A 23,168-nucleotide genomic window follows, 5' to 3' on the forward strand; every position below is an offset into this window, starting at 1 on the left:
TTTGTATTTTGCCCAGAAGCCCATTAGCAGCCAGTGAAGTTCTATCAACAAAGGAATAATGTGGTCTCTCCAAGATGACCCAGAGACCAACATGGCTACTGCTTTCTGTACCAACTGGAGTTTCTGGACTACATACAAAGGCAGCCCCACATAGAGCACATTGCAGAAGTCAAGTCTGGAGGTTAGCAACATATGTAGCACTGTTTTGAGGTCCTTCATCTCAAGAAATGGGCATATCTGGTGTATCAGCTGAAGTAATAATAATACTGATCTACCTAACAGAGTTATTGTAAAGATTACAGCAAGAAAATAAATGAAGTACAATAAACACTCTAAAATACTATATATATGCTAACTATTATAAATATTGTTTCGCTGGACAAAAGCAGGTAAGGAAAATTCACCCACTGCTCTTATTTCTGCTGGACAAGACACAGGCTTGAGTGTGGAAGGCCACTGATCAACTTGAATTAACACACCTGATTATAAGAGCTTCCATGAGGAAATCCAGTTCGTCTTGCTCTGAACAAACCTCTGGCAATGTCTAGGAAAAAAAGAGGCAAGAGAGAAACGTGAGCAAGCTCATTCTCAGGGATCAGGATGAACCGGCCACAAACTCCCGCAAGGAAATCTTAAGGTTTCTCTTAAACTAGTTAGAGGGGACACCTTCCTTGTAGACAGAGGTGTTATGACTTTAACAGCTGGATAAGAAGCAGAAGTCAGCATATGAAAAGCTTTCAATATTATCTCCTTGGAAAAGCTTCAGTTGCTGGCTTTTGCCTTTTATGCTGCTGTGAATGACCCCATCCACAATAAAGGTGGCAAGTCTAAGAGACAGAAGGATCAGATAGGTGACTCAAATGCTCACCCACAGCTAAGACCTGGAAGGCTTCCTGTCCAACAAGAGTCTTGTCTGGCACCTAAACAGAGCCTTTTTGCATCAGACCAGGGGTTCAACAAGTCTAGATTCTGCCTCCCATAGTGGCCAACCTCTGTGGAGAAGCCCACAAGAGGACATGAGAGCAAAATTCTTCTCCCACTGTTGCTTCCCAGCAACTGGTATTCCGAGACATACTGAGGTTGTTCTCATGCACACTCTAAACTAGGCTATGGACGCCCAGTCTGGGTTAGGCTGCGCATGAGAACCGTTGGAATCGTGCTGCCTAGCTCAGCTTTTTAACCTGGCTTTTAGCTGAGGTTAAAGGCTCAAGTAAGCCCTTAACCAGGGCTCTGGGACTGTGTGTTTGCTGGGGCTATGTTCAGTCCCAATGGACAGAGAGATGAATGCCTAGAGTGCCCGTCTCTAACACGAATCCTCCAATGCACCACACATGTTCCATGGTGCACTATGGGATATCTGGAGGCTGGGATGTGTCATCCCGGCCTCCGGGGCTCCACACTGCACCATGCAGTGTGGATTGTCTGGGAGTGCAGTCCGCGCTTCCAGCAACATTTCAGTGATTGTCTGTGGGGGAAGGTGAGTTGAACCAGCCCCCCCGCCCAATTGTGTGAATGGCCCCACTAGCTAACATCCTAACGAAGCATTGCTGCTTCTAAAAAGTCCAACCAACTCCTGGTGGAAGCACATTTTTACAACCTCCCATTCCCCAGGAAGTGTTTCATGCCACCTGAAAATATGTCCCCGAGGGTTGCACAGCCCTCAGAAACATATTTTTTGGGTGACACCAGGTGAAATCCCCACCCGCACACACTGACACAGGTGCTGTATTAGTCTGGAACTCTTCAGAAGCACCATGCTTCTCCTGTTGCACTGGTGCTTCCTTAGTCAAGATGTCAGTCATTGCCTCCAAACCTGGACATGGCCTATAGTCATCATGACCTGTGAAACACGGGGATCAAATGTTACATGTTGATGAACTGAAGAAAGAATGTTCTGGATAGAAGTTCTGGAGTCTTCACTCTTCCCAAATTGCCATAATTGGGTGCATATATTCCTCCTTCCCAGATAAATTTGCAATATGTATTCAGCTACATTTTCCTTTGACAAATTATAGCCTCCAAACATTAACTATTGGCATCATTCACTGACTGATCACTTACTTTGACAGCCACTTGCAAGGGACTGGGGTCGCTGGGGATCCCAACCACTTGACCTTCGTACACCTCCCCAAAAGCTCCATGGCCCAAACCCCTGAACAAATCAGAAAAGGCAAAAGGCGTTAAATGTACAGTACATAGCTAGCAATGCACATATTATACAAAATGGAGCAAGGTCAGGCCTCTGGGCAAGGGATCAAAATGTAACCACATGTATAATTTTGATAAAATTTGATCTCTTGCATTTCTACTGTTAGTTATTCATGTAGGGAGAACTGAAGAGTTGTGTCAGCTGGAGGCACCTGTTCTGCAGATACCTGTGGGGTTTTGTGCCTTGTTCAGTCCTGCTTCTCTGCCTATGGCATGCTACAATCTGAGTTATTACAGGGTACTGTTAACCAACTATTGATTGGCACTAGTAGCCACCCACAGGGGAATCTGCTAGCAATGCCCTCAGGCCATTACGTCAATGTCACAGGACTCTCTTCTGCAGCAAAGCAATGTGCCCTTCCAGGATGACAGCACCCATTTAAATAAAGTGGGCTACATGAGAAAAATGAGCATGCAAGGCCAATGACATGATTAAATGTGCATATTATACAAGATGGAGCAAGGTCAGACCTCTCTATACAACACAGAAAATAGAACAAGGTCAGGGCTCTTTATACATTCTATAAAGTGGTAATCCCTTGTGTTCATGCTATTAGATGTTCATGTAGAAAGGACTTGAGAGTTGTGCCAGCGGCAGCCAGGTTGGTCTCTGGGTCATCTCGGAGAGACCAGATCACTCCCATCTTAAAAGAGCTACACTGGCTGCCAACAAGTTTCCAGGCAAAGTACAAGGTTTGGGTTAGTTATAACCTCTAAAACCCTAAACAGCTTGGCCCTGGGTATTTAAGAGAATGCCTTCTTCACTATGAACCACACCGCCCATGGAGATCATCTGGATTTCATCTGCAGTTGCCATCGGCTCGTCTGGTGGCTCCTCAGGGACAGGCCTTCTCCGTTGCTGCCCTGAGGCTTTGGAACACACCTCCTGCTGAAATAAGAGCCTCCCCATCTCTTACAACTTTTAAAAAGGCAGTCAAGATGCATTTGTTCACTCAGGATTTTAATTAGATATTGTCTTAATTGTGTTTTTAATTGTGTTTTAATAGTTTTAACGTTTTAAATTTTAATTGTTGAAATGTGTTAATCTTTTTATTGCTTGTTTTTATTGTCTTGTAAACTGCCCAGAGAACTTGAGTTTTGGGCGGTATTAAAATGTGATAGAGAGATAGAGAGATAGATAAAATAAAGGTATCTGTTGTGCAAACATTGATGGGATTTTATATCCTGTTCATTCCTGCTTCTCTGCTTGAGGCATGCTACAAGCTGAGTCATATGGGCAACCATTAACCTAAGTGCTGGCATTAGTAGCCACAACAGAAGACCACCACCACCACCACCACCACCACCGGAAGGCTATCGGCTGAGGAATCAGCATTGGGCCCTCAACAGCTGTCCAATTATGCAAATCTAAGTAGGAACACAGGAAGCTGCGTTACACTGAGTCCATCTAGTTCAGTATTACCTACATTGACTGGCAGCGCCTTCTCCAAAATTTCAGGCACGAATCTTGCCCAGGCCTACCATGAGAACCCAGAGACTGAGCTTGGGACCTTCTGCATGCAACTCAGAGGCTCTACCACTGCCATACTTCATCATGGTCCTAAGTCATTAAAGGTGCACAGCTATAAGCTTAGAGATTAATGATAGACAGCATCTATTACAGGCAAATGCCCTAAATGCCAGCAAGTTACCTTGACATTTCAGACTTATACAATGGAAACAACAACATTTTGTATGGCACTCCAGGCTCATGGTAGAATAATTGCGTGCCATGGCTAAGCATGATTACTTCAGATGTTGAACAATTTTTATAAAGTGAGTTTCAGGATTAATTATTTAACAGAATACAGAAAACGAGAAAATAAATAAATCATGCTCCCCGTTAAGATAGATTTTCTCCTGTGTGCTCATTATGCCAGTTTTGTGTCACTGCTCATTCCAGCCTACGATTAATAAAATTGTAAAAATGTTGTATGTGCAGCCGCTGCTGAATCCCATGAGGAGTTTGGAGTGGGGGTGGAGGGGTCCAGAGGTACAGTGTTGCAAATATAGGGCTTGCTGAGTTGACAGCTCTGGAATCTTTGTAGGCATGTTTTTTGGGGGTGTGGGGGGGAGTAAGAAGAGGGGAGAAGGGAACTAGAGCACAATGCTTCCCACATGCTTAGGGAGCGGCAACCAGCTGGGTGTATTTCTGCAGACAGAAAAGGATTGAAAACAAGCTCCAAACCCCCAGGAAACAGCAGGAAAATAAGCAATAAACACAAAACATAGAACAACACAGACACCCGCCTCCCAAGAAAAACAACAGAGGGAAAACATCACATCAATAAAACACATTCATCTCAAAACTCATGCCCCATTACTATTCTAGAAATCAATATGGAAAGTAAATAAGAGTTGGAATTTTCTGCACCTCAAAGGACCACTCCTTTGAGAAAGTGACAGGTCTTTGGAGAGTGTGATGGATTGATTGTTTAAGAGGGAGAGGCTTGCAAAACACATCTCGTTGGGTTTTATAATTACAATTTATCAATACACAAGTGAATCATCAAGGCAAACAGAGACTAGTTTCTTAGGACCTTTCCAGAGGACTAGGAGTTTGCTACTCATATGTTGCACAGGATTCTCCTCTATGTTATCAACACTTCTGCTCCTACAATATCACATTCTCCCAGGATGCAAACTGCAGTGTTTTTCCCCCACTAGGAAAACATGATTCTTCCTCAATTGCTCTTGCAACTGCTATCTACAAAGCCAAAATACAGAGAGCAACTGTTGGAGCTGGTGATCTGGAGGCAAACAAGGATCGGTTGTCCAACTGCAGCTCAGGTTGAGGAGCCAGGCCAGCGTCAGCTGGAGTCTAGCATAGGTCCAGATCAGTGTTCCCTCTAACAGGGATTCCCAGATGTTATTGACTACAACTCCCATAATCCCCAAGCAAAGGCTATTGCAGCTGGGGATGCTGGGAGTTGTAGTCAACATCTAGGAATCCCTGTTAGAGGGAATACTGGTCCAGATGGAACTCTGTTGGTCCTCCCACCAACATCTTCCAATTCCTGCTGAACTGAAAGGAACAACAACACTCTCAGACCATCACCTGCAGTGCTGTTACTGTAGAGAGTGGGCCAGCAGTGATCTCCTCCAGCAAGCTGCCATGGTGGCAGAGAGGGAAATCCAAAACAAATGTGATGTGGGAGACCTGTGACTGTATCTTTTTTGTATAATCAAGTAGTATAGAAGTAGTAGCAGCAGCAGAAGCATTTCCCAACTTTTAAAACAAACCCTTAAAGTGGGGGGGTGGTGTCCAATTGTTATTGAATCAGCAATACTGGGGTAGGAGATGCTTAACCCTCCACCTCACATTGTTTTCCTAATCTCAATCAGTCCTTGAACCTGCGTGTAGCATGGGCCCACATGATGGGTAGCCATCTATCGGCTGCCATAAGAGATCCTCCCTGCTCCGTTTGTGTTCTTTGCCATCCACGTCATGCAGCCCTTGGAGATCTATTTCTGGATGGCAAAATGCATGAATGGGGGCAGCAGTGATCAGCAGAGATTGCCCTGCCCTTGCCCAGTACAGGTAATGCTGCTCAGCAAGACATGGAGCAGCCTTGGGGCAGAGGAATGGGAATCCCTTATGGCAGTGGAAGCCTACCCACTACTGGGGAGCGGGGAATCAGATGCACTAAATTACCTATATTTATTCCCCAATGGGGTTAAAAGCAACTTGGGGACAAATCAGATTGCAAAACAGTGTAAGGGAAAGTGTTAAATAGCCCCTCCCCACGAACATTGCTCCCGCACTGAGAACTAGTTTAAACAGCTGCTTTAAAGTAGTTGGTTTTTTAAAGTTGGGAGATCTGGTGAGAGATCTCTTACATCATACCTGCTTTGTCCCTAAGGCACCCGAGCCCAGCTATTACTCAGGCATGCGACTCGAGGTGCCTGAACAACAACAACATCAACATAAATAAAAGATCGCATTGTTGTTGTAAACAGCAGGCTACACATTGTCTTTTATGGCTCTTGGATGAATAGCAACCAATTTAAGGAAATGCTAGATGGTCTGCATTTTGATTAGCCAGGGGATTTTATTCAGGACTACTGTGTCATGAGAAATGGCACCTCTCTTCTGGGCAATCGGAGCAGGCCATTCAGAGGTCATAGCAGTGGCCTCTCCTCCAAAATATGCTAAAAAGCTTCTGCTGTTGTTTCCCGCAATGTCCCCACTGTATAGATGCAATAAATTAGAGAAACGTCTATCTTGTGTTTTTCAAACACTTAATTAAGGATCTGAGGCTCTGAGCTACTGTCTTCTTGCCTTTCTTATTAGCAGCACGCCATGCTTCCCAGTGATCAAGCATTATCATTGCACAGCTTTACAAGTCAAAGTGCCCTTGTCTTGATAGCTCCTGTCAATTACGCTTGTAAGGGGGTCAGCCCAGAAAGTAATCCATATCAGCAGAGAGCCACCCCTTGTAAAAAGCAGAATGTAAAACAGCTCATATAAAACACCATGTGGCTTCCCTCCATCACTTCCCAGTAGCCTCTGTCACATTCAGCTAGGAAATTCCCACATAGTCAGTGCTGGGCAAAGGCAATGTCGGCATGCAGTGCATCAAAGGACAGAATGTGCCAGGGCTGGAATGGGCAGTTTGTGGCCTATGGGCACCATCTGGCCCTAAAATGCCTTCTTGTAGCTCCTTGTGGAAGAGCTGGGAAGTAGCCAGAGTTTAGCGCGGAGTGCATCCTCTGCATATATAAACCTTCAGAAGCAGTCTCTGGCATTTTAAGATCAAAGAATCTCAGGTGCCAGAGCTGGTGGAGATTGTTGCCTAAGAGTCACAGCTGATGAGAGGTTGACAGTTCCGGGGGGGGTGAGGGGGGAGTGGACCATTTCTTGGAGCCAGCATGAGGCAGCCCCATACGTTTAATCCCAACTAAGTCACATGGTGGTGGTTGTTTTTAAAGAAACAATAGTGACATGTAATTAACTCTCTAATTCACTGCAGAAACCTGAGACATTTTATGAAGACCATTACTTACAGCACAGCGCTACGACAAAACACAGATCTTAAGGCTCTCCACATGAGAGATTGTTGCCTAAGAATCACAGCTGACGAGAGGTTGACAGACTTTAGTAGAGTTCTTAAGATACATTTGCTTAATCAAGCTTCTGGCTAGCTGTAAGTTGGTTTGGCTGTTGCTTATTGATATCCTAATTATTTGAAGTTTTGGCGGTATACAAATCTGCTAAATAAATAAATATTTCTACTAGGAATATTTATATACCATTTTCCAACCAAGTTATCAGAGCAGTTTACACAGAACAATATGAGCCTATTCCCACGATCACTAGAAAGTGGGCTAAGGGAGCCTAGCCCGTTTTCCAGTGATCGTCAGAACCACCAGGCTTGCGGGTGAGCCTGGTGGTTCCAAGGCGGCTAGCCCATCTAATCCGCCCTCCCCTTAAATGAAGTTAACTGAGCGAGAGCTCCATTAATCTTGGTTTTTTTTAATCGTGTGCTGCCGCAGTTCATAGCAACACATGACTAGACCCCCAACCAGGAGGCTACAAGCAGCCTCCTGGTGTTGGGGTCTCTCCAGAATGCGCCACACACTTGCACGGGGCATCTTGGTACTTCCTGGGGCCAGGTGGCCCCTGATTCCGGCAGCCCCCACTGGCTCTGTGATGGAGCCGGTAGTCATATGGGTGGCCGATCCATCCACCCAGGGCGAGGGTTCTGATAGTTCACATGGGTCATGTGACGCGCCTCAATGAGTGAGTGAGTGAGTGAGTACGTAAGATGGCTTCCTGTCCCAAAAGGCTCACAGTCTACCAAGAAACATAAAGTAGACACCAGCAACACTGTGCTGGAGTTGGATGGGTTCCATTGTTCTCACCTTGTTAAATACAAGAGAATCACCACTTGAAAGGTTCCGCTTTGCTCATTTAGCAGTGTTCTACATAATAAACGAAGGGCATATATCTTTTCAACACCACTCTGGGGTCAGCTATAGCCCCCAATACAAAGAGGCTTAAAATTAACTTTCTCATGCTTTAGCTTCTCTTAAATTGATAATGCCTGCCACCTGCCCAAAGCCCAGATCCTTAATACTGCATGGCTGAAAGCCATGGATAGGCTTTGCTGTCTTTGGGTTTCCTGGTTGTCCTCCTGGTGTCTGGCAAAACAGAGCCCCCTGGCTCAGTGCTGCTGCCTTTGCTGACATCCCACTTACTGCCAGCAAGTCCGTCACAGACACTGAAAGAGCCTCCTAAAGGTCATTGTACCAGATGCCAATGCTATCGAAGTGCCTGGGCAAATTATGGCCAGTGCCTGAGGAATTACTGAGTTTATCCGTGATGGCATTTTGGATCATCCACAGGAAGCAGATGATGAACTTTTTTGCCGACCCATCAGGCTAAAGAACCGGGGAAGTTCCAGCTTTCATTTCCTCACTAGGTGCAACACTATTTATTAATTTAATTTAATTTCCCATATTTATATACCATCAAATGTCTCTCCCCGACCGCTCCCACCACACTCTCCAGGTGGTTTACATAAATGGCATCAAAAGCTATCCTAACTGCAGCAGTGGTTTTGCATATGCTTGTGCTTGCTCATAAAGGTGAGTGTGGAACAGCAAAAAAAAAAAAAAGTGCATGTGTGTATCTGCTCATGTACATTTGTAGCTGAATGCATGTGAGTGTCTTGTGCAAAACACAGAGAAATCAGACAGGATGGGCTACCTTATCAGAGAGATATTTTTCCGGGGCACCTCTTTGAGGTCACTAATGGAAGTGGTCTTTCCTGCAAAGCAATAATTGGGGTTGTAGTCGGTCATGATGGTGGAGGTGCGCAGCTTGCTCAGTTTATACTCGGGGCTCTGTAACTCCATCTGCATGGCTTGCAGTTCCTGGTGTTTCCGGCGGTACACTAGAAACAGAGCACAGCATATTAGGGAAATGGAATACTGGATTGGGCAACAACTGTGGTTAAGAACGCTAGCTACTGCTTCAGAGCTCACCCTTGTGTTAGAAATTGAGAGCAGCCATTGTAATGTTTCCAGGTCTGAGAAATGCAATGACATGTTGAAGACTGGATGTGCTGAAGACTGGTCATGGCTGATAGAAGGCTGCACTGATCAGTCACCACTACTGAGGGTTAAACTAGGCCAGATGTTTGCTGTGTGCTTTATGGTTGTGCATCGTGCCCTTTATTTTGTAAAGAGCAGCCAGATTTGGGCCCAATCTGGGTTGGGACTATGGTGAGGTAAAGGGAGCTTTAATTCTTTTTCCTCACCACAGTCTCAATCTGGATTGGGACCTAATCTGGCTGCTATTTGGCCTGGAAAGAGATTCCCCTTTGATGTGTGGTACCATTATCTGTGTGGATCTGTTGGGTTGTTTACCCAACAGATCCATGGGAGGAGAGCTGGTCTTGTGGTAGCAAGAATAAATTGTCCCCCTTGCTAAGGAGGGTCAGCCCTGCTTTGCATTTGAATGGGAGACTACATGTGTGAGCACCGCAAGGTATTCCCCTTAAGGGATGGGGCCGCTCTGGGAAAAGCACCTGCACGCTTGCATGCAGAAGGCTCCAAGTTCCCTCCCAGGCATCTCCAGATAGGGTTGAGAGAGACTCTTGCCTGCAACCTTGAAGAAGCCACTGCCAGTCTGGGTAGAGATGCTGAGCTAGGTGGACCAATGGTCTGACTCAGTACAAGGCAGCTTCCTATTTTTTTCTATGTTCCATATACTGCAAGGGAATATTTCTGCTATAGTATAAAGATGGATTTGATTTGATTCAATTTTGCTGCCACTGGTTTGCCACCACTAGAGGCATCTACAGACATGTAGGGTGGCTGTGCCCACTGGAAGGACTGGGGCTGTCCTACTCGCTCCCTCACCACTAGAGATATCATTGAGGAAGGGGGACCGAAGTCCCCACTGTGTTTTTCAGACTGCATGTAATTATTCCTCAGAAACATATACATTTCAGCTTTATATAAGCACATTAAAAAGTAACCACAGATGTTCTAAATATGCACTGCTTTTTTGTTTTGTCTTTTAATCTAGATGCTAGCATATATGCAAAAAGAGGCCATTGTCCCTTCTGGTGAATCTTGCCCCTCCACTTACATTTCTCTGTCCCCGCTGCTGAAGCTTGAACTGGTGCCCTTTCTCACTGCTTTGTGATGCAGAGGCACTCAGAGTCAATTTGCTGTCTGAGGACAATATGATGCCCCCTCCCCAATACCTGCGAGTGGGTGATCAGCATTTTCAGGCCATGCTGCCAAGAGAGCAGCACACCAGCACTCTCAGACTATGCCAGCAAAGCAGGCAGTAGCGGCAGGAGCATCCCTGGCTTGTATTGGAAGAGAGCATGGGTGGGGGGGAGAGGCACACCTCAGAGGGATGAAGAGAGGAAAATGAACAGCATGCCCCAGTGCGGTGAAGAAGAGAAGTGGCAGCCGGGAAGCCCATGGGGTTGTGTCCATGGTGGCGGCATGATGGTGACAGCATCTGCACACCTCCTTGTGCCCATCCCTGAGGCGACTGCCTCATTCTGTCTCATGGAAGAGTCACCCGGTATGGTGGCAGATAGCAAGCGCATGGAACCTGTTGGAAGTTAAAGGACTTTGCGCTGTCTCTTTGCCTCAGACAGTGGAGGACAGACTAGTAAGTCAGAGGGCTAGAAGGTCAAGACATTGGTCATCACTTCTCCACTGCTCTGATGCTATCCCTTTGAAATGTAGATTGCTACTCTTAGGGATTCAACTTCCTTCTTCCTCTCTCTCTTCCTACCTGGCCTCCTACCTTACAACATGGCAAGCCTCTCTCCCTGCACCATATGTGCAGAGAGGATGCAGAATCCATCTGCATCCAGCTAGATAGATAGATTAGAGATCCTAACTCCTCACTTTCCTATCTAGAATGGAGTTCCTTAATAAATGCCTTTTATATTGATTTGAAACTATGAATTGGCTCCAAGTTACTTTACTCTCAACATACACGCATGCCTAACTAAACTACCGCTGTGTTGTGCCTCTGTGCACTCTGCTATAATGAGAAAAGGATTCTCTCACCACAGAGAATTTCCAACAGAACCAAGCTCCCTTTTCTGGTAGTGGGAAGTGGGCACCTTTGCACTGACTCTGAGCTGATTCATACAATACAGACAGCAAGGAAATCTTTGAGTCAAACTTCAGCATATTTTGTGAGCTTAAAAAAAGAGAAAAAATTAACCAATTTCCAGACCTTTTTTTTGCCCTTGGAAGTCTTAAGGTTTTTTGAAGGGGACAATGAACTTTTTATGGATTCTTAACTCATCCGTTCAGTCCTTGTTTTAACCTTTCAAGTTCCTGTGGGAACACTGCATGCCTTGGGGGAAAGTGCAGACCAGAATTAATTGGACATGGGAAAAAAGTTACTTTGAAAAAGTAATTGGAGCTGGGCATGAAAGTTCCCACAGCACACTCTTGACTCCAGGCAGATTATCGTGGTACTGCGGTAGCTGTACTATAGATTTGGCTCTATGAGACCTCATGTCTGTTCCAACAGATAAGTTACTAGGCTGTGTGCAAAAAGGGTGGTGTGAGAATGGGGAAAGTTGATGGAATAAACCAGTTTTAGTAATAGGGGTATGGATTAAAGAGCATATCATTATGCCTCCACATTCCTCCAAACACCGACTCTTGCTTTTAATAGCTCAGTCAAAAATTCATTCAAGGTCTTAAGATGGAAGTATGATATCTGAATGGGAAAATGGGGGTGTAAGCCTTAAAACACAGAATACGACGATGACGACAAATACGACGAATATTTATATACCGCCTTTCAACCAAAGTCCCCAAAGAGGTTTACATACAGAAATTAATTAATAAATTAATTAATCAATTAATTGGCTGCCTGTCCCCAAAGGGCTCACTGTCTAAAAAAGAAACATAAGCAAGACACCAGCAACAGCCACTGGAGAGATGCTGTGCTCGGGTTGGATAGGGCCAGTTGCACTCCCCCTGATAAATAAAGAGAATCACCACTTTAAAAAGATCCCTCCTTGCTCAGTTAGCAGGGGTTAGCAGAAGCAGCAATTAGCAATTATCAGAAGAAGCAATTTATCCAAGACCACACTGCCACTTTCCATTTGAAGCGAGATCTGAACACAAGTCAAACAGTCTACCTTCTCTGGCGTCCAGACAATTGCCAGACAGCATACGTGATCAGGACGAGGCGCACCCAGAACCCGCCCACCCTGATGTCATTGCAGGACATCCCAAAGCGCTGTTGGGATGTCCTTTATTCGTGTGAGGGGGGCATTCACCTGAATCATCCTTCTATATGTGCTACAGGTGAAAAGGAGAAATTTAAACACAGTCATTTTAAATTGTCATAATGATAAGACATCCTGGCTATGTCTTGAAATGATTTGGGCGGAAGGATGCACGGTGTGTGTGATGTCTACATATTATGGGCCAAAACGAAACTCACCTATCATGATCCCTGAGAAGGTTAGAATGAGAGCAGCAACTAGGGCTGAAGTCACTACAGACAAGACCAAGGAGAGAGAGGGATTCTTCGTGGGAGGTATCACTATATCTGGATCTGGAACAGACGAGCAAGAACAAAATGCATTAAGGATTTGGAGTGGCTTCCCTATTAGATTTCTTAAAATGTCAGTCACATGTGGTCATGCATGGCCAGCTGCGCGTGCGCGTGCGTGCGTGCGCGCGCGCACACACACACACACACACACACACCCCTTTGATAAAAGTGTAGCTGGGTGTATCTAGGATCAAGGGATGAAAAGTGCTGCAGCCAGAGCACTGAAAAAACAAGTTGACGCTAAGAGAAGACAAACTAATGCAACAAGTAGAGCAAAAGTACACATTATGCAAACTGAGCACATCTGCACAATACTTTATTTTATTCTTATTCTGAACGCCTTTGGAGGGGCAATGTGTGTTGTACAGGCCATTAAAGCCCAGTCTCCTGGCTATTCTCATCCCCCTAATCACTTGCAGTCTTACTCAGCCATCTGAGATGTCACAAGCCACTGCTTACAACTTTGCAAGCCTACTTTCTCAGTCATCAAGGGTAGAACTTTATTTTTAGAAAAACAAGACTTCCAAGATGCGGGATTATCCAGTTCTATACTCTTGTGATGTCTTCGTGCGATATATACACAATCTGACTGCAGCCCCAGAGAGACTGATTATTGTGACATCAGCTTTGACATGCAACAGCATCAGATACACAAAATAAACAGAGAAAGACACAGATATACAAAAAGAATTAGGCACATTAGTGAGTAAAATTCAAACAGAATACTTTAAACAGTAATGTGGACTATTTAGGGCCTCTTTATACACAGATGTCACTGAAGATTTTTTTTTGCGGGGGGCGGGGTCACTAAAGATGTTTTGAAGTGTACACCGGACAGAGTGTACACCATGACAGGGAGATGTTCAAACCTCATATGTCATTGAGGAATGTTTGTTAAAGACCTGGGATTTGCCACGGCTCCCATTTCCACACACACTTAGTGGTAAATCCTGCTTTTTAACTAAAGTAATGATGATATTCACATCTTTATTTTTTGGCCGCCTCCATAACAATAAAACAGAAAAACAAAAACATGCCATTTAAAAGCATGGGTGAACAAACTTGGAACATGTGAAACTTCTCTCATCATCATTGCAATGGGTTACAGAGGGACATAATGAATAGGAAATGGGCACTTGGGAAGGTGAGAACAAATTGTACAGTTCCTGGAGAGTTCACAAGCATCGTCTTCTCCAGCTTTCCCCACATTACCTAATAACGGAGTGGCTATTTCCCCTGCTCTCACTCACATTCAGGGCCCTGGTATGCTGAGATCAGGAAGCAGAGTACTCCTTGTATTGGAGGTGGCTTGGATAAAACAGGGCAGGCTGGGTGGTTGTGAAGGAGGCTTTATGCATAGCATGTGGGCAACTGAGTGCACGGTTCCTGCTTCCCTGCCCTGAGATAAGGGGACATTAACCAGCATGGCAAATTTTGAAGGAGTCTGGCATGGGAAACAGATCATTAGCTTTTCACACAGGCAGGTAATTCCACTACAGATGGGCATCCAGTTCTTTACCCCACTCACTAGCATACATTGCTTAGTGATTAATCCATCCCCCTTTAACTCAGGACCTTGGGTTTAAACCTTCCTTGGACAATAAATTGTTCCTGATAATAAGTGATTTTTAAAAAAATAAATAAATAAATAGCCAACAATATTCCACCGCCCTTCTCCTCCTACAGCTATAACATCTACTCAGAGTGGGAACTGACAGCTGCTTTGCTTTCTGGCCCTGCCAATTTCACATTTTCTCCCTCCCTGTTTTTACAACTTTGCTTTCATATCCAGAGTGCCCCATGTTAATTTCCTGATAGAAAACCATCTGTTTCAATGGCTTGATCTTCATTGAGAATAGTGGAACAATGAGCCACTGGAGGTCACAGATCCAGGAGAGCTGATTGTAGCAGGGGCTGCCCTCATTCTGTGTTGTACAAAGGCAAATTGGATGGAATGAATGGGAGGGGCAGACCAAGTATCCAGGCATGTGTTGTCCCTTTAGCTAAGCAGGGTCCACCCTGGTTGCATATGAATGGGAGACTAGAAATATGAGCACTGCAAGATATTCCTCTCAGGGGATGGAGCCGCTCTGGGAAGAGCAGAAGGTGCCAAGTTCCCTCCCTGGCATCTCCAAGAATGGGCTGGGAGAGATTCCTGCCTGCAACCTTGGAGAAGCTGCTGCCAGTCTGTGTAGACAATACTGAGCTAGATGGACCAATGGTCTGACTCAGTATATGGCAGCTTCCTATGTTCCTATGTACTGTGGTATTCTGGGCCCATATTGGCTCATTGGAGCATGAGAGTTCATAGGCAGAAGTTCATTTCATCAGATATATGAACTGAATTGAGACAGTAGCCAGTATGTACATAAAAACTGTGGTGAGACAGCATGAGCTGCAAGAAATTTTAAAGGAGCCCAGTGTAGGAAACTGCTGGATGGGTGCACTATGGCCCTGAGAAGTCCTCAAGTAATTAAACCATAGCAGAAGCCTCCATTTGCTTGAGATTCTGCACTGTACTTTGGAAAATGGTGCAAAATTAAAGATGTTCATAGAACAGGCACACCTGTGGCAATGCCACACACACAAAATCTCTTCCAAAGGAGGCCTTCCCTGACATCTTCTTACCTCTGCATGAGCCATCATCAGTCAACACATATCCGTGGTCACACATACAAATAACCTCCTGTGTCTTCATATCCATGCGACATATGTCATGCTCACAGTGGCTACAGTTCATATGCACCTTAATGTCAACTTCTCCATGCCCATCTGTCACTAGGGAGTGGAGAAAAGAAGCGTTATTGATGGAAAGGGCGATAAGTCAAAGCCTCTTGCAAAACGATACACAAAGATGTGCATCAAGATCAACAAGAAGGATAATGACAAACTATCAGCTGAGATGAGGTGGCCAACATGGAATGGGCTGAGAGCCTTTGGGGATTGTGTCTTTGAGTAGGTGTGGGAAAGTAAAAGATGCTTGACCGACATGCATTTTCTGTTCTATGTACTTGCTAGTAATGTCCAAAGCAGACCTTGATCCAGCTTGTTTATTTATTTATTTATCATTTCTCTGTGTCAACCGCTTTGGGCACTTCGGCCAGGAACTTTAAGAAAAAGGAGAGCGGAGGCGGTACACATCCCAAGAAGCACTGCATGGCATCAGTACACACATGGCATCTGTGTATGCGCGGATGCCATTTGTGTGGTCTGTATGGCGTTGCTGACCATGAAAATGGTGCCTGCGCATGTGCAGACACTGACATCGCGCATGTGCGCATGCGGACACTGCACGAGGCTTCTTGGAACATGTGCTGCCCCAGCAGGAAGGTGCATGGAAGTTGCATAGGGTGACAGAGAGCAGGTAAGGACCTGCTCTCTTCTTTCTTATAGCTGTCAGGCCCCACTCCAGAAATGTGCTCGAACAGCAGTTCATGCACATCCCTAGTATTTTGTATGTTTGAGGATAGATGGGGAGGTTGAAGGGGACAGATACATATGCACCTCCTTCCATCCAATTATTTTTAAAAAGGCTATAGCAAGTCAGGACCAAGAAGTGGCTTTGTTGTGCCTGAAGATTGTTTGCCTTTGGGGCCCTTCTCATGCCTAATTCCGCTTGCAAACACTCAAAGTCTTCTGGGAGACATCCATGTTGCCTATTCAATCAAGTAAATCCCTCCAAAGATCTCATGGGTTTGTTTTTTTAAAAAACCCAACAACATCAGGATGCCATGTTGCCTGGTTACTTGGGTAGCCCTGTGGAGTCTGGAGAAGGGCATGGCATCCCTCCTCTGAGGCTTTCGCTCCCTTTAGAGGGCAGTAGGGATGAGAAGGGCCCAGCCTGGTCAGATCCCAGTGGGGTTGAGAGGGCAAGGCAGGGAGAGATGCAGGAAACAGCTCCAGGGAAGGCAGCTAGGTTGGGTGTGGCAGGAAACAGGAAGGAAGGTCAGGAAGGGGGCGGGGCTGAAAGTAGGCTTTAAGCCCTGTCAGCTCTGAACTATGATATTTAAAGACACGGCAGCTGATGAAGAGGGGCTGCTTCTATGAAAGCCTGGAGTTCTCCAGGAGAAGGAACTGGCTGAATGCAGCAATCCAGGAGGACTCAGGTGACAAGCTAACCTCCTCCCCTGGCTGTTCCTGAGGCTGACCTTTTTTTGGAGTGCTCCAGACATTCTGGAGTGCAAGAAGGGCTAGGAGCCCACCTCATACCCTTGGAGTCTGACAAACAACAACAAAACTCATCATGAAAATTACTCTTCCTGGCTGCATAAAATACCTTTTAGTGCTGGTGTATACAGTGAGCCATACTGATTATTAATAAAAGACACACCATCCTCTCCATCCATCTCTGGATCATTATGTTCTGCTGCATTGCCACCTACAGAGAACAGGAAACTAGCTTAGACTATTGTTATTGTGTTAGATACTATATATATTGTTATATATACACTACATATATTGCATATATAGTATATATATTGTTACACACACACACACACACACACACACACACACACACACGAACAACAAAGAATCTTGTGGCACCTTAAAGACTGTAGTGTGGCTTAAACATTTTGTGGACTACTATCCACTTTGCTGGGTGCATGCAGTGGTATACATAAATATAGATATAGTTACGTCTCCTGAATACAGAGCGAAGAAAAACAACCATATTTTTAAAAGGAAAGGCCAAAAGGCTAAGCAATGCAAGAGACAGTAGGAAGCACCTCATAATACTGAGTAGAGTGTACCTGAATACAGAATCCAATCAACATGGGTGTGATCAATTTCTGACAGACCCATTCTACTTACTCTCTTGTTTCTCTATGCAAGAGAGAATAAATGGAGACAACACATTCCGCAGCCAGTGGGAGAGTGTTTCAATCTCCCAGGTCATTCAGTAAAAAGGCAAATTTGTGCCATTGATTCGGTGTCAACTCCTGGAGACCACAGAACCATGTGGATTTCTTTGGTAGAATACAGAAGAGGTTTACCACATTCAATAGCAGACTTTAAATTTGCCATACTTCAACCAAAAACATTTCTAAGGTTGATTCCAGCATGGTGCTGCTGAGTTGGAATTAATTAGCAAATCGGACTTCATGGTCTTTGGCCTCAATAAAAGATTGGCTAGCTCATGACAGAAAGTAATTGTCGATCTTCATGTGTTTGTTTATATTTGATCTCATTCTGTCTGTTCATTGTCAGTGGGAGTGCATCTGATGAAATGGACTCACAATAGTTTCTGCCATAATACATTTATTGGTCTATAAGATACCACAAGATTCTTCACTGTTTTTGCTGCAGCAGACTAACACTGATCAAGTTTTGAAATCTGTCACCATGAAAGGCAAAAGAAAAGTACTTCACAATCAATACTAAAAAATATAGAGCATCTGACAAAGAAATGCGTAGAAAAGGCAAACTATCTAGCTGATACCATAATGGGCCACAGTTTAGTGCACCTCTATGTTTTTACTTCCACACTTTCAATTTACAAGACTTCTGTGATATTAATGAAACAAATGAATCTTCCAGCACAGCCCCAGGCAGATCTACTAAGCACAAAGATTACAGTTTTGGGAGGGCTACAAAACAAAATTTTGTCATTTGATTGAAAGGCTGATAATGCCACTCTGTGCAAAAATGAAGCTTCCACATAATGAATAGCAACAATAAGAGAGCTCTTCATTTTTATCCCATTTGATCTATGGAAACCCATCTAAGAATGAGGAATGTGGATTCACATGATCATTTTGAGATGGTGGCAAGGTGTATGAAGCCACCACAAGGTAGTGTCACACATATTCTGGGTGATTACAGATTCATTTCTTATCCTATCCCTGCCCATCAACTCTACCTAATTCTCAAAGTGCTATTTCACTTTCATCTCCTTTGAGGAAAGGTTAAAAAAAGGGGGGCGGGGAGGAAATTTACAAATTTAAATAATCATACAAGAGGTGTTCTGTTTCTCAGGGACAAACATACATGCAGTTAAGCAAGGTTTCAGACATACATTATTTGCTTCTCCAAGGTTTTTCAAATTTAAGGGTAGATTCAGATTACTATTTTGAGGTGGCAATTGATGTGGTAAGTCATCACAAGGTGATTTAGCTTTGCATAGTGGCAGGTCATCTGAATGCTTTGCCACCTAGGACTAATTCCATCCCAGTTCAATCAAGACTGCACATTTCCTAGGATGTGGCAAATCCAATCTTAACATGTATCTAAGATGTGCCACAGGATTCAATCACCAACGCACAAAAAATTACCTCAAGGTGGCTTCACCAGAGTAGCTACCACATCTATCCACCCTGGGTTGTAGCCCAAGAGGAGGCCTAGTTACTTAAGGTGGAAGAGACCATCCACAGATGAGAAGATGTGGGATGACCAAAGGCAGGTAATGAAGATGTCCACCTCTTAAAGCTCAATGATTATTTGAGCCTAACACATAGCAATAGCAATTTCAGTGCCTGAAGCTAGCCTTGTGATAGAAGGCCTCCAATAATTTTGTCTTGTACAATTTGCTTTGCAGCTCGTGGCTATTTGCAAGGGAGCCAAGAACTGGCTACGAACTTAATACCTTGCCTGTCCCTAGAGGTAATTCCTGATAGGGATGAGGCAAAGTGATGGTAGGACAATTTTTATCTACAAAAGTTCCCTGATGCCTAAAGCACAGCAAATTGATGGATGGATGGATTGATTAAGTGCCGCCAAGTCTGTGTCTTCTTCAATTGTTAAGAAACAAACACTTATCCTCTTGTAGTTTTTGTTTCTGAACAATGGAGGACAAGAAATATCATGTTCTGAATCATGATTCAAAATTCACAACAGGAACTTCAAGGATTATGGCATGTCTACATGGGAGACCTTCCCACAGTGCAGGCTCTGGTGCTTTGCGGTGATATTGCTCAACATTTTTCCATGTGGACTATGCCATCTGCATTGACTGGGCATCATAGTAGTATGTATCAGAGCAAAATATGGCACAGTTGCAGATATATGACGCTGGCAATTAATACCAAACAAGCCTCAACAACAACAACAACAAACCCAAATCATGGAGATGTGCCCTAGGTTTCCAGAATGCAAAAGCCAGGATTGTTGTTGCTCTTGCTGCTCTTTGATTATCACCTAAATCATATCATCCAGAGTTAAAAGGCAACATCTACACAGGGGGTCCAGAATTCTGCACAAGCCACCCTCCTCACCAAAGTTTGCGGATGGAAAACTTAAATGTCTAGATTTTATTTGCATAATTTGTGCACTTTATTGAGGGTTGCAAAATTTGAGTTCATGGCACAATTTGGGTTCCCTGTGTCCCCCAATGATCAAAGGCATGAAGGAAAGGAAGGATCATGAAAGATACTGTGGAGGGCAGTGAGTGTGTTAATTTTGAGCTAAGAAAGCTACAGAGGTCCTTCCCTTCAGATGACTGGAAGCCTGTCAGACCACTCCCTCTCTGGTTTCTAAGAGTTATCAACCTATTTTAAATGCTCCCCATAGCCAAGAGGACTAGAAACGTGTGTGTTTTTTAAAAATCAAGTGATATCTAGGATGCTTGGGATTATAAAAATGGCACCCCATCCCAGCAATAGTTAGGCAGGTTGGTATAATAATAATACTGGCCATGCAGATTCTTAGACCCCCTGCATACACACATCGCATCACATAACATTCAGGTATATACAGATACAAATATAGATAAGCAGCTATAGGGAAATTTTGATCCAGCATTTTGCTGAACATTAGCACTAAGGGAGGGGAAGGGACACCTTGAACATGAAGCCACTTTACCTATATATCCTCCGCCTCCTCCACCTGAGGAGCACCCCCCTCCACCCCCTCCGAAACCCCCTCTTGTCTCCCACCCCCACTTCTTCGTGGCCTGGGGGCAGGATTTTCCTCCGGAAGCGCCTTCCAGCAAGGATTTTCCCGACCAGAGGAAGGAAGTATTATCGTTCCAGCCACCTCCACCACCTGCAGTTTAACAGAAGGAAAAGCAGCTCACGTAAGTTGCCGTTGCATCCAGAAAATGCAGAGCCCAGCAGGAGAAAGGCATATCCCCAATAACACAGTGATGGCCCAGGATTCCTAACCAAGGCTGGAAAGGACTGGGATATGATGGGAGAGGCACAGCTCCTCTGCATATGTAAACAAGGTTATAAAACTAGCTGAAGAGTCACTGTTTCCACCCAAGGAATACTGGGAGTTAGAGTTTGTATGGGTATGGAAGTGACAGCATTTTCTGTTAGAAATTCATCACCCTTCTTACAGAAGCACCCCCTGAAATGTAGACCTGTTTATTTTTCTACTGTAATTGGGTGTCTAGTAATGACACACCCTTGACCTCTGATGCTGGGGAAACACACTGAGATTACAGAGCCAGCTAACAGAGAGGTCATTCACACAATCAAAACCTGTGTTCTACCCGGGTATGGGAGGTTGTGTGGAAGGACGGTTAGAGGAAAACCTGGAGAGAAGTGATTGTGTGGAAGCAAGGCAGGAGGAAAACCTGGGTAGCTTTTCCTCCTACCTTGTTTCCACACAACCACTTGTACCCAGATTTTCCACCTACCTTGCTTCCACACAATCGAAAAATTGAGAGCACACACAGCTCCCAAACACAGGTACAACACAGTTTTTGATTGTGTGAATGGCCTCAGAGTCTTTTCTTTACCTCATAAGAATTAAAAAGGGGAATCTAAACACTTGCCCCAACAGAGGCGCTCTTCCCCCCCCCGGACCTTGGGTCCCTGATCCGAAGCCTCCAAGGTCTTGGGGGGACCCTCCAAATGTCTGAGGGGGGGCTCCTGCCACCACCCCATGCCCACCCCGCCATGCCAAACCTCTTATCTTTTCCGTAATTTTAGCCACCATGTGTGCGGCCGGGTGTGTGTGTGAGAAATGGCCCTTGAGAAACGTGAGGCATTCCAGTGTGCCTGCGCAGTTGGAATAGATTGTTGCAAGCCCGTGATTTCATGGAATTGTGATGATCTATTCCAATTGCACAGGTGCGTTGGAGCGCCTTGCAGTTCTCAAGGCCTGTGGACGGGCAGGCCCAGTGGCTGCTGCAACCCCCACCGCAGCTATGTTGAGGGGAGACCTGCTTGGCTCACCCCCCACCCCCGGCTGTGCACACAGTGGCTAAAATTACGGAAAATATTGGTGGTTCAGTGCAGCAGCGGCAGTAGGTTTCTTTGTTATAATGGGGGGGGGCTCACGGAGGGAGCCTTGCAGCAGGGGCGGTCCAGGTGCCCAAACTCCCAAGTGCACCCCTGGCATAGGCATAGCGTCCATTGGACAAGGGGGTACGACTGTCCCTGGGCCTGGACTGGTCAGGAGGATCACAAGGGCCCCTGCCTCTCTCCCGTTGCCACTGCCTGCCCACCACACCGCCTGCTGCCTCCTTCTCCCCTTTCTTGGAAAGGTCAGAGCAGTTTACATAATGCATTTGCTGGTTATTTTCAGCTCCTATGGTCACAATCTGTGCTGTGCCTCTATTTCCCCAGGCATGTTGTGATACATTCTCTCCCTATTTTAGCAGTTTCACCACTGGAGTATGCTGTAGACCGCTGAGAGGAATGTAATGGCTCCAGTGTGGTGGAAGAAGGAGGTGCACCTCTTGCCCTGCATCAGGAGACAACATCATATATGCATGCCTGATCACACAGACACCCATTTTGCACAATCTTCCATTTTCCTGAGGGGGAAGACCCTCACAAACCCGGTGTGTACATGGAGCACCTGTGTCACCTATGAAACATTAGGGAGGAGTGCTGGTCTTGTGACAGTGAGCATGAATTCCCCCCCTCCTTGCTGAGCAGGGTACAGCTTGGATTGCATTTGGATGAGAGACGACATGTGAGCGCTGTAAGATATTCCTCTTAGGGGAAAGGGCCACAGCTTAGTGACGGAGCATCTGCATGCTTGCATGCAGAAGGTCTCAGGTTCAATCCCCAGCATCTCCAGGTACAGCTGGGAGAGACTCCTGCCTGGAACCATGGAAGGTCGCTGCCAGTCAGTGTGGAGAATACTGAGCTAGATGGGCCAAAGGCCTGACTTGGTATGGGGCCGCTTCCTCTATTCCCGGTGTTTCCTGTTACCTGTGAAGTGTAGGGGAGGGGGCTGCACTTGCTTACCCACCAACTGGAAAGTCTCAGGCTCAGTGAATGTCTGAACCAGGCCCGTGGTCATGCTGCTCTTCATGTTGTGGCACCACCAGTGCTTTAAAATTTCACATGGCCTAGCCAAAGAGAGTGCTGGGGTCAGCCAACCGCTGTTAGCTGTCTGTTCTGCAGATCAGATGAATGAGCTGTGAGTGCTTTCCACCCATAGATCTGTCCGTTGCAGGCATTGGCCTGGGCCAAGAGCAAAAGATCTCCCATGGGTAAAT

At 45.3% G+C, this 23,168-nt stretch overlaps 1 protein-coding gene across 2 annotated transcripts in view; it reads right to left on the bottom strand.

Moving 5' to 3' along the window:
- The window catches only part of LOC128349761 (ALK tyrosine kinase receptor-like), a 134,090-nt gene that overhangs the window by 36,494 nt on the left and 74,428 nt on the right, over window positions 1-23,168 (bottom strand). For both annotated transcript variants that reach the window (XR_008318981.1, XM_053306674.1), the window contains exons 8-14: window positions 20,570-20,752; window positions 17,049-17,150; window positions 15,401-15,550; window positions 12,659-12,772; window positions 8,921-9,107; window positions 2,062-2,152; window positions 480-544 (exon numbers count right to left, since the gene is read on the bottom strand). Coding sequence is in view for 1 of the 2 variants with exons in the window: in XM_053306674.1 (XP_053162649.1) it covers window positions 480-544; window positions 2,062-2,152; window positions 8,921-9,107; window positions 12,659-12,772; window positions 15,401-15,550; window positions 17,049-17,150; window positions 20,570-20,752 (892 nt within the window). In the remaining variant the exon portion in view is untranslated. The remainder of the gene's footprint in view (window positions 1-479; window positions 545-2,061; window positions 2,153-8,920; window positions 9,108-12,658; window positions 12,773-15,400; window positions 15,551-17,048; window positions 17,151-20,569; window positions 20,753-23,168) is intronic.

Source organism: Hemicordylus capensis, chromosome 1 (assembly GCF_027244095.1).
Source record: "Hemicordylus capensis ecotype Gifberg chromosome 1, rHemCap1.1.pri, whole genome shotgun sequence".
Taxonomy (NCBI): Eukaryota; Metazoa; Chordata; class Lepidosauria; order Squamata; family Cordylidae; genus Hemicordylus; species Hemicordylus capensis.